At 55.7% G+C, this 11,167-nt stretch overlaps 1 protein-coding gene across 5 annotated transcripts in view; it reads right to left on the bottom strand.

Moving 5' to 3' along the window:
• Nucleotides 1–3,980: 3,980 nt before the first annotated feature.
• The window catches only part of DPYSL3 (dihydropyrimidinase like 3), a 37,545-nt gene continuing 30,358 nt past the window's right edge, over nucleotides 3,981–11,167 (bottom strand). For all 5 annotated transcript variants that reach the window (XM_086621798.1, XM_086621799.1, XM_086621802.1 and 2 more), the window contains 7 exons: nucleotides 10,492–10,612; nucleotides 9,549–9,705; nucleotides 6,622–6,763; nucleotides 6,107–6,277; nucleotides 5,327–5,506; nucleotides 4,543–4,705; nucleotides 3,981–4,069 (listed from right to left, as the gene is read on the bottom strand). In XM_086621798.1, the coding sequence (XP_086477924.1) occupies nucleotides 3,981–4,069; nucleotides 4,543–4,705; nucleotides 5,327–5,506; nucleotides 6,107–6,277; nucleotides 6,622–6,763; nucleotides 9,549–9,705; nucleotides 10,492–10,612 (1,023 nt within the window). The remainder of the gene's footprint in view (nucleotides 4,070–4,542; nucleotides 4,706–5,326; nucleotides 5,507–6,106; nucleotides 6,278–6,621; nucleotides 6,764–9,548; nucleotides 9,706–10,491; nucleotides 10,613–11,167) is intronic.

Genomic DNA, 11,167 nt, shown 5'->3' with positions numbered 1-11,167 from the left:
CTGATGGCTCCAGCTGGAGGAGGCTGCTCTCAGCTGTGGGGTCTCCACCAGTGCACAGCGACAAAGGGCCTTACAGACGCTCCTGTGAACATCTGGCGAGCGTGGGCACGGAGGACTGGAAGTGGCGACGATCTCCTTCCTTAGCAAGGAGGAGGAAGCAGAGATCTCCTCCTCTCTCCGAGCTGGTTCTTGTACCTGTTTCCCACAGAGCAGGGCTGGCTGGTGGGTGGTCAGAGCACGCAGACACGTGTGGAAGCAAAGAGGTAACAACCAGGCACTGGTGAATAACTGGTATCCAGATGCTTTTCCAGGCCACCCATTCACCATCAAACTGCTGCAGCTTACTGAATCTGATGGGGTTTGGCTTCTAACAGCAGAGGTAAATTTGAACATGTATTTTTAACCTCTCTACCATTGAAATCACACTTGATTTAAGCAGCTGCTGTTTGCAGGAACAGCTGTACTCCTGGTACGGTCTTTGCCAAGACTGAGGTTGGCCAAAGCATTTCTGTTACAGTAATGCTGGGAATGCTGCTATTACACAAATGCTTTAGCAGACCTGAGGTTTTACCTCATTTCATGTTTTTCCTATTCTCAGCAATATAATGAATGTGTGATGAACCATATGCCTCTCATTTACCCAAAGGTGTTCTTTGATCCCCTGTGCCTTCCTGTCTTTCTCTCTGGCTACATCAGATCAACTCAAAATAAATCTGAATAAAACCAACAGCAAATGAAAGGCTCCTTACCAGATGATCAACAGTCAATCTCACTTCTGAGATCACTTGTATAGCAAGGCCAAATGGGTGTTCCTCCTGCCTGGAGCCCACTAGGACTTTACTGGACTCTCAGTTTAAATCTGCTTTTCCACTGGCTGAAGACTTTCGGACACCCTCTGTCTATGGAGCGGTGGATTCGGTTCATTACTGACATGGATTGCATGCAGTAGGCTTCCCAGCGGTCTTCACAGCTGCTTCTGATAGACTGACACATGAACAATCCCTCCCATTGATCTGATGATGGCTGTCTGGTTTGCTCTGGGGAACATGTGGTTTACGCATGTGTGCAGGTGAGTGGCCATCCCTGTGACTGCTGGGCAAGGGGCATCTCTGTTTGCCCCAAGCGTGCCTGAATCCAAGGCAGGGGATCGCCCGTCCAAGCAGCTGGCCACAACGTCCTGTCTGCCTGTTCCGCCTCTGCAGTGGCACGTAGCAGGCGTCCCAGCACTGAGCAGCTCAGTCATAGTTCAAGCCTAAAAATAAGTTTTAGTTAGTGTCTTCTACTTTGTGGTCCCTTAAAACAGATTAGGTTCTGCACTCCCTTCACCCATCTGGTCTTTTTTTGCAGTAATTTCCAACAGAGATGTGTGGCACTGAATGCAGTTGTAGATCCCGGTATCTTTGTTAACCAGTACAGGGAGGATGCTGGCACAGCACTGCTGGGCCCTCGCCAGGCGCAAAGGGGGTCTGACCTGCGCTGCGCGTCCTTTTCCCAACGTGGTGCCGCAGCAGTACATACCTTCGCCTCTGTACCATAAAAATAAGCGGCTCTCCGGTTTTAGAGGATTTGCTGCCATCACATGAAGGTGCTGGGATAAAGAGAGCCGGCTCTGGGCGAAGGCTGCAGGCACTGAGGGCTGCAGCGCTCGCTGTGGGCATTGCTGGGGTTTCCTCTGTGCGGATGGCAAGTGTCCCACGGGCGTGCGGACCGATGCGCTGCCGTGCCACCACCTTCTTCCATGCACTGTGCCTGGCAGCCTGGTTCTCTTTGCTCAGGTCAGGCTCTGGGCACAGCTGCAGCACAATGTGTGCGTGTTGCAGGGCTGGGGAGCGGGGCGGCAGCATCGCTGTACGCTGCGAGTGCAGAAACAACCAGCCGGGAAAGCGTGACCATTTTCTGTCCAGGGAGCTGCAGAGCTGGAGTGGAATTAGTTCACCAGTAAGTGGTTATCAGAGTCCTCAAAGGGGGTCATTGCAATGGGAAAGCCACCTCTTCCTGCTAAGTCACAGCACACCCAAATTAGCATCGCTGTGTGCTCACTCTCCCCTTCCCCAGCCATCCCAGCTTTCCAGCAATAGGACTGCTGAGCCGGGCAGGGGTCTCCGTGTCTCTCTGCCTTCAGACTCCTCATTCCCAGGGGGGGTTAGCCAGAGCACCTGCAGCCTTCTCCATTAATCCTCTGTTCTTTGCCCAGTCCTGCACTGGGTCTGGGACGGGGTCTGGGGCCAGGCACGGTTGAGAGGGACCGTGTCAACAGTTGTACCCGTCCCCTACTCACCACACGGCTACAGTCACCTCGCTCTGGTGCGGGTGGTGGAGAGGTTTGTACACTATAAACGCGTTTGTCTGGGGCCCCAGACAAGGAAACTAGCCCTGCTCCTTGCTGGGGAAAAATCTGTTGCTGCATAAATACCATTGTACCGGCTGACCAAAAAAACCCCTAAACTCAAGAACAGTAAGAACATCGCATCTTTAAAAATTCCCCAAAGACTTCTAAAACTGTCTCTCCTTTCCCCTCTTCCTCTGTAAACAGAGGCACAGTCGCAGCTTAATCACTACCAGGAATGGAAAAATCTTTAATTACTTGATAGCAGAATTTCATAAAACTTCTAAGTATGAACAGCCTTCCCCGCCCCTGGCGCAACTATTCTGGCACAGCCCCTTAAGGATTGCTGCATGGACAACTTGTCCTGTCTGAGTTGCAGGCATGTAAAAATAAATATTTCAAGGTCAAATATTTAAGGAATTAAAAAAAAGAAAAGTGTATTTATTTAGCACAGCCTAAATTGACACTTAATTTTTGTAATACTTAAAAAACAATCGAGGGTTTCTCTGCGTGCTTTGCAAGCTTTAGAAGGCTGTGACCCTCAGTTTGACGAACACGGCTCAGCAGAAGGGGAGCATTTAACTCACAGGTGCCCACAGAAAGCAGCCTCCGAGCCAGCCCCAGCTGGGAAGACCCGAACACCACGTCCAGGCAGTGCCACGCGGAGCTGGTCTCTGCCACCACACCAACGACAGACGCAGCTCTCACTGGGCATCAACAGCCCGTGATGGCCACATCAGGCTGCAGAGACCGGACAGACAAACCGAACAGACTTCTACAAACACTCGCAACGCGCTGTTTTGCCAATGCCTTTGCTTTTGCCCAAGAAGCTACACCCACCCGACACCTACAGCAGCGCACACCACGCGGTTCCCACCTGGCAGCCTGTCCCTGCACTGCAGCTCCTCCGGCTCAAACACAGCCCAGGGCCCCTCCAGCAGCCCTGCAGCTCAGCTCGCCCACGGGGCACAGCCTCGCAGCACCCCTGCCCTCCTGAGGGCCAGTCAAGCAGCAGCAGCCTGAGGAAGAAAAAAGCCAACCAGCAACACAAGTTGTTTGAAGGAACAACGTTTTTTTTTTTTAATAAAGTGTACAAAGTAGTAAAACTTAACACGAGGCGCTGTGACAGCTGTTACAGAGATGATTCGGGCTCCCCCATGGGCCTCGTGGTGAAACGCTGACGAGCACTGGGTGGAGACGGAGTACATGACCATGACACAGACCCACTGGTCCCCACCAGCTCCCTCCCGTCCCACACCGCGCCTCCGGCCGGCACCCACCGCTTTGCCTGCGGGGCCGCTCCACCCACATGGGGTTGTTCCCGCTGTCCCACACCGTGGCATCCCACACGCGTTCAACACGAATAACACACTGAACCGAGCAACCTGTCTGAGCGGCATGCATACAGAAAGGAAGAGTAAAAACACAACCCGACCGAACCCACAACAACAACAACAGAATTTTAAGGCTATGCATAAACCAAAATGAAGCAGTATCTTTAAAGCTAGGTAGCAAGTAGCATTTGTGAAACATAAGGCTTGAGGCTTATTGATTCTTCAGAACAGGTTTATTTGCTTTTCCTTCTTAAACACCAATGTACCATTTTTCTTCCTTCGCTTGAACAGGGGTTTTGTTTCCTTCTCAGCAGGGACATTTAACTCAGGGAGGTTATGTTGGAGCGGCCTCCCGGGGGTGCGACGATGCGCTTGCTCGCCGAGCGAACGCCTTCATCAACCTGGGTACCTGGGAGGGGACAAGAAAGCACAAGGGGAAGGGGGAAACAGAAGTTAAGAGCATTTTCTCCACAGGACTGAGCAGTCAGGCAGCCTGGGGTCTCACTGAAGGGCCTCCTGAGGCTGTCTACAGCAACCTGTTCCCTCTCCAATTCCAGTAACCACCCCAAGAGCAGCAGTGGCTTGAGCATCTCTACTGAAGATGCTCCTCCGTGGACAGCCCCATGCAGCAAGACCAGGGTCTCGTGCGGTGCTGGCTCCTCCGTGGCCACAGTCTGCCTTGCTTCGACTGCAAGGTGCAGCAGGGTGGAGGGCCAGCTCGGCCATGTCCTTTAAGGAACACACAGGGTCTCACTCTGCCACGATCCACTCGTGCTCAGCTTGCCTCCGGCCATCTCCCAGCTGCTCCCGCCCCAGGCCAGGGGCCAGACAGCATGGTCAGTGGCCCTGAGCTCTCCCAGCCCAGCCACTGCGTGTGTTCACCTGACAGGCTGAATCCAGATTGATGGAGGTTCCTGACGGGGGGTGTCTGCCGTGTGGGGGACCCCCTGGTTGACCCTGCAGGGGTGCTCCCCTTGGGGGTGGTGGTCAGGTCGAACACGGGTCCGTCATACATGCCCCTGGGCACGGCATGCATCTCCGCCATCTGTCACCAGAGAGAAGAGGACAGTGATGCTTCTCTGCTCCCAGGGCGCACCCTGCCACGGAGCACCCTGCCATGGCAGTGCCACGCTCCAGCGATCCTTGGCTCCCCACTCCCATTGCAGAGGCAGTTCACACTGCCAGTTCTGTGACCCTCCATCCTGCATGCCCAAGACCTCCCTGCAGCACTGAGGCCTGGCGCTGCCCCACTGCTCACCTTCTTCACTCCCACCCTGCAGAGCCTGGTGCAACAGGCGATCCCTCAGCACAGGTTTACGCTGCATGGATGGGGAAGGAGAAGACCATTTTGCCCAGTCTCCTCGGTTTTAACTCAGCACTTCCCTCCAGACTCCTGCTGCAGCAGGGCAGCAATGAGGGCAGGCATCGCCCGCTGCTGACCCAGCTGAGCATCTGCCTCCAGCGGTGGCACACCATCAACACCAAGGTCAAAGCTCTCTACTCAAGCCTTAGCTACCCCAACTGTAGGTTCAAAATACACTAGTTTGCAGCACTGTTTCCTGGGTGCAGCAAGAATGGCAGAGGAAAATCAATCAGTTATTAGGGAAAAGGGCGACTTGGGCTAACACTGTCCCAGCTCTGTCTCCTGGCATCCCTGTCTCCTCACCTTTCTCCTGGCATTGATGCGCTTGTAGACATAGTCGGGGAAAGGGCTGCTGGGCAGGAAGCGTCCAGTCCCCTGGGTCACATGCAGGTTGCCATCCTCCAGCATGATTTTCCCCTGGCATATGACAACCAGTGGGGCCCCACGTAGCTCCATCCCTTCAAAGATGTTGTATTCAGCTGCCTGCAGCAACGAGGGGATGATGGTAAGGAGGGACACAAGCACTGCCTGCCCACTCGGGACTGTTCAGTCCCCACGCCTCGCTGCAGAAGTCACCAGTGCAGGGAGACGACACCTCTAACAGCCTTGTCTGCACCCGAGCCCTCCTTGAGTTCACTAGTCCATCACCACCAGAGCTCCCAATATGAATCAGGACCTGCTGCTTTGAAGCTCAGTGTGAGCAAGGACTCCAACAACAGAGGAGAGAAAGATCTAGGCTTGAGGTGAAGCATGAACAAAGCACGCTGGCAAAGCCAGGAGAAATTTGTACCTGGAAGAGGAATCCAGATAAGGAGAAATGCGTGTCCTTACACCTACGTGGGCCAGGCTCAGGAGAAGAGCAACAGAGCAGGGTGAGAAAACCCCCATGTGCAGAGCCCAGGGCTCAAAGACATCCCACCCCACACAGTCACAGCTGGCATCACCCGGAGCCTGAACTCAGTCGCTCCTCCTCAGAGCCCAGCACAGCAGGGCAGTGCCAAGTGCCCAGCAGCCAGGGAGCCTTTATACAGTGCTACTTGCACCCCACCCTCCAGAAGTCCTAGAGATGAGCAGAGCGCTTACAGACTGATGGGTTTTTGCCGTGACGATCTTCACTGCATCAGGATCCCATATAACCAGATCGCTGTCCGAGCCCACTGCTATTCTCCCTTTCCGTGGGTACAGGTTGAAGATTTTTGCAGCATTAGTGCTTGTCACAGCCACAAACTGGTTTTCATCCATCTTTCCTGTGGCCTGCTCAGACACAAAGCAAACTAAGTGCTCTTTTGGGGAAAAGCAGAGGCAGAGCCCTGGGAAGAACCAGACTCGCTCCCACACAAGCCACTGGCTGGGCCCAGATCGCTGCAGCTGATCTCACTGTTGGCACCAGACAGCCCAAAAACTGGAGGCATTGTCACAGCTCCTGGCTGTTCACCCTGAACTCACGACAGCTGCCTCTAGCACTCTGGCTTGTTTTGACTCTCAGTGCCAGAGAGGAGACGGGCAGCTGGGTGCCCAGCTCTGCGGGGCAAGCACACCAGTGCCTGAGGTGCCCGTTGACCCTGCCCGCGCTGCCCTCTCCCTGGCATGACTCTTACCACTGCCTTGTCCCAGATAACAGACATTCGTTCCTCTATGCCATTAGTCCCTTCGGGGATTGCCGTGAAGTTGTCTTTTCCAATGGCTTTCTGCGCGGTGCTGAACGTACAGTGGGCACTTCCTGATACCTGCAGGTCACCGCTGTGGGGGGTGGGAACAAAAGCACCGTCAGCTGTTTTGTGGTCAGACAACAGCAGGGGCACAAGGGACACGGACCTCCTCTGGGCACAGGCGGCCCCTGGCTCAGCTCTGTTTTACTCTGCACCCCCATTTCTACAGCCCCCCCAGTCTGAAGACTCCCACCCAACCTGGCCCCTGCAGCAGCTGCGTCACTGGTGGGCACAGGGGCAGGAGAGCTCTGCCACACCACGCTGCCCGCCTGTGGCACGGGCAGCATCCTGCACACAACAGGAGTCAACAGCTCAGCTCCTGGGGAAAACGCCTTGGTGGCCTTGTGTCAAGCCACAACATGCCCTTCCATATGAGACTCCAGTATTTGCACTAACACAAAAGGAAAAGACTTCTGAGATCTGCTTGGTAGAGCAGCTTTTCTGCCACATGGGGAGGAAGAGGTATCTCCACCCTTCAGCCCTTACATCCTCTACAGCCAGCCCTTTCGTTGTGTACTGGCAGCTCCTGCACCCTGGGAGCGAGCACAGCCCTCCTCTGCCCCGCGGGAAGCTTGCTGCAAGCAACTGTAACCCCTGTCTCTGGGAGAGGAGACATGGCCGCAGGAGTGGGCTCATGCGGGGCTGAGCCTGTGGGCTGCCCGCCGCTCGCACTGCCAACCTTCCCCAGTGAGGAAAGCTGCTCAGCCCAGCTCCAGGGCTCTGCCCAGAGATGTTCTGTCCTGCAGGAGCTCACCAAAGGCTCCTTTCAGCCCTGCGTGGACACTCACAGCAGGTGCTGCAGCAGCCAGCAGCACAGACCAAGGTGTGCTTTGCTTGCAAGTGCAGGCTGGCCAAGCTGCAGCCTCTGGCCAAGCTACAGCACCTCTGCCACACCACTGCTACAAAAGCAAATGCCCACTGCAGCCACATGTAAGTCTGACAGTGGGATGAAGAGAGTCAGATCTCCAGACACAGCTCGCTCCAGGAGGCCCAGAAGAGCTTCAACGGGGCCCTCTGCAGCAGCTGATGCCCAACGCTGTTATCCAGACCCCCTCTGCCCAAAAGGGTCACCCATCGGATGAGATGGCCTGACCCATCCCGCTCCCGACAATGACGGCAGAGGGCAGGAACGGGCAGAGTCAGCGAGCTGCCAACAGGCAGTGCAGGGCGAGGAGCTGCCCACGGCTCCTTGGAAGTCACCCAGCTGCTGCTGGGTCCTCGGGAGCCGGGGACAGGCAGCAGCTGGGAAGGCACTGCTGCCAGGCAAAAGGAAGCAGGCAACGCAGACCAGCTCCCAGTGCTGCCTGTCCAAGACAAGTGGCCTCGAGCACCAGCTTCCAGACTGGCTGCACCTGAATCCAGGATGGCACGGACACAACAGCTCTGCTTGGGGCTGCAGATCAGCCCTAATCCACTGGTAATCTCCATCTTCCTCTGATAATTTCTGCCATATGTCTGACTGACTGCACAGCCTGATGACACAACATGCTTCCTAATCTCCACCAGATTTGTCCTGGTGGAAGAAAACAAGCAATCCGGCCCAGCTGGAGCCTCGCAGCTTCTCCTCCTGCTGAAGCCTCACAGAAAACAGTGCAGGAAAGGTGTCGGGACAGATGCCTGTGGGCTGCAGGGACTCAGAAGTGTTCTTGCCTCTCATTTGAGGTCTGGGGTAAATCTGAAGTGGAAGGGAAGGATTAGAAAGCTGGTTCAGGAGCTGGGCTCACTTTTCTCTGCCAGTCCCTAAGACCCATTTCATATATCCAGACTGAGCAGAGGCATCTCTTGCTCTTTGACCACAGTAAAAGCCAGGGTGAGCTACATATTCAGACCCCAAATGCACTGGCACCTCTCTTACGTCAGCCAGGGCATTTCCACCCTGGCACAACCCATGTTTATCCTAACGTGCCCCTCTGCTGAGACCTCTTACTGCCAGTCATCCCTTGCTCATGTAGTCGGAGATGTTTCCACCATTACCTCAAAGGTCATTTCCATTTCCCACCCCGTCAGCGTCAGTGCTCTCCTGGCTAACACAGAGCGGCTGCCACACGCACAGCTCGGCGTGCAAACCCAGGGTGGGAGGGGGCTGCGACCCACACGAGGCACGTGGACAGGGCCAGCAGTGAGCTCCGTGTCCCTGGCTGCTGCACGCGCCTGGCCAGCAAGAGGATGAGGTACAACTGGGAAAGGTCAAAGCAAATTGCTGAAGTGCTCTTATTGTTTGCTCTGTTTTCAACAAGTCCTTTCCCCACTCCCTTGCCTTCAGGGTGAGAAAACAACCTATGGTCCCTGCCAGATGTGCGCCAGCTGCCTTCCAAAGCCTTGTGCACTCTGCAGGCTGTACCACCGCCCACCTGCTTTGTGTTCAACCAGTGGCCCCCACCAGTCTGTGCAGCTGTAACCCTTCCACCTTCTCCCACAACTGTCACAACCCAGGCAGCCATTCCCACCCGCATGTGTGGAAGGGCATCTCCAGCTCTGCAAACACTTTTGTTGCTAAGTCTGTGTTAGCTGGTCCTTGTTCCTTTGCCTTCTTCCAGACATTTAAAATGGTTCGTGACTACTTGCCCTGGCATTTTTCTCATTGCTGATGTTAAGGTTATGGTGCCTCCTCTGTCCTCCCTCCGCTCTCAGGGATAAGCCACCACAGCTCCTCAGAGCCATTTCATCAGTCAGCTCATTAAACATCTACAGTGAAGTGGTTCAGATTGGACTAATGTCTACTCTGCCCAGGTACTCCGTAACCTCTTCCTTCCCTATCCAAGACCAGAGTCCGCTTCTTCCCGCCAGCAGCATCACCCAGCAGAGCTGTCACTCACCTGGCCAGGAGGGAGTTGATGTAGTCAGGAGTTGTTGGATCTGGGCTCAGAGGTGGAGAGACCACAAATGCCGCAGCCTTAGCCCAGTTCTTGCTCCAGTAGTGCGTCCCGTCAGTCCCGAGACTGGCTGTGATCGGCTCGCCAAACACCACATTGCCTGGAAAGGGGGACACGAAGGACACTGTTTTGGTGGAGCCTGGAGGCACTCTCTGTTTCACTACCAACAGCCTGTCGTGCCCAGAGGACACCCAGACCCACGTCAGGCTGTTCCACGCTGCCTGCTTGGACCTCAGGTGCTGGGGCAGGCAAGAGGGACAGCAAGGACCACACTGGTGTTAGGGGCCAGCCCTGCTCGCCATCACCATAGGGCCCTCCTGCTCATGGGCATGGATCCTGCTGGCGCAGCAAGCCTGGTGGGAGCACAGCATGGGAAGGCATGGCAGAGCACAGCATGGGAAGGCACGGCCGCAGGGCACAGCATGGGAAGGCACGGCCGCAGGGCACAGCATGGGAAGGCACGGCTGCAGGGCACAGCATGGGAAGGCACGGCTGCAGAGCTGTGCTCCCCAGGAGACACCACAGAGAGGGGAACAATGCTGCACATGGATCAGATGAATCTCCTCAGAGAGCCCTTCACAGCCACAGACCAACTGTGGTGTTTGAAGCACTGCTCCTACCTGTGACCCACATGTTGATGTTACCTGATGTGACAACAGGAGGTGGCTCCATGTGGCCTGGTGCAGTGTCCTCGTACCCTTTACAAGTCAGGTAAATCCTTGAACTAACTGCTCCCCAGCAGAAGGGGATGCACTGGGCTGCACCTGAGGCACAGTGGTGGTCTGGCATGGCAAAACAACCATGAGGACATGGGGACCACTGAATCCAGCTGTCCAGGACCCCAGTGGCAACAGCAAGGCTGTGTGCAGCAGCAGCTGCCACTCACCTTTTTTTCTGGCTTGGGAGATGAGGTCAGCAGCGCTTTTGCTCATCACTTTAGTCACGTAGAGAGGACAGTTGGTCTGGCTGGCAATAGTGATGGCCCGGAAGACAGCTTCTGCTTCCAGCTGGAAGAGAGAATGGTGCACGGCTGCAGAGGAGCACTGCGCAGGCAGGGAAGAGCCCCTGCTGCTCTCGGCACACCATGGATTGCTGCTGACACCCTGTGCCCTTGTTCTTATCCTTGACTCCCTGGAGGGCAGGTTGATCAGGGAGCCCTGACAGTCTCCCTCGGGCCCAGCCCAGCCCGCAGGCTGCAGCCACACAACGCTCAGCAGTGGAGCACCGCCTCGACTGTCCTCAGGGGCCAGTGCCGAGCTGCATCTGCTGGTTTTTCCACTGCCTGGTTCCAGTTCTCCAACAGCCAGAGAAGCCGTGGGACCGCTGCCCGCACCTGACAGCACGGCTCGCAGACAGCGAAGGGTCTGCCCCTTCAGACCACTCCGTGCTCCAGGCTCTCCCGCGGCTGCGTTTGGTCCGTGTGCTGGCAGGCTGTTCGCACCGCGGCCTGGCTGTCCTGCGATGCAGCTGCTGCTCGTCCCAGCCTGCAGACACCCATCCCACGTTTCACTGTCCTGCCATTAGTGGAGGGTGGATTCCATCACAAGGGATATCTTTAGACT

The sequence above is a fragment of the Tauraco erythrolophus genome, chromosome 16 (genome assembly GCF_009769465.1).
Source record: "Tauraco erythrolophus isolate bTauEry1 chromosome 16, bTauEry1.pri, whole genome shotgun sequence".
Classification (NCBI taxonomy): Eukaryota; Metazoa; Chordata; class Aves; order Musophagiformes; family Musophagidae; genus Tauraco; species Tauraco erythrolophus.
The sequence above is the reverse complement of the archived record's forward strand: the minus strand, read 5'-3'. Positions and strand labels throughout refer to the sequence as shown.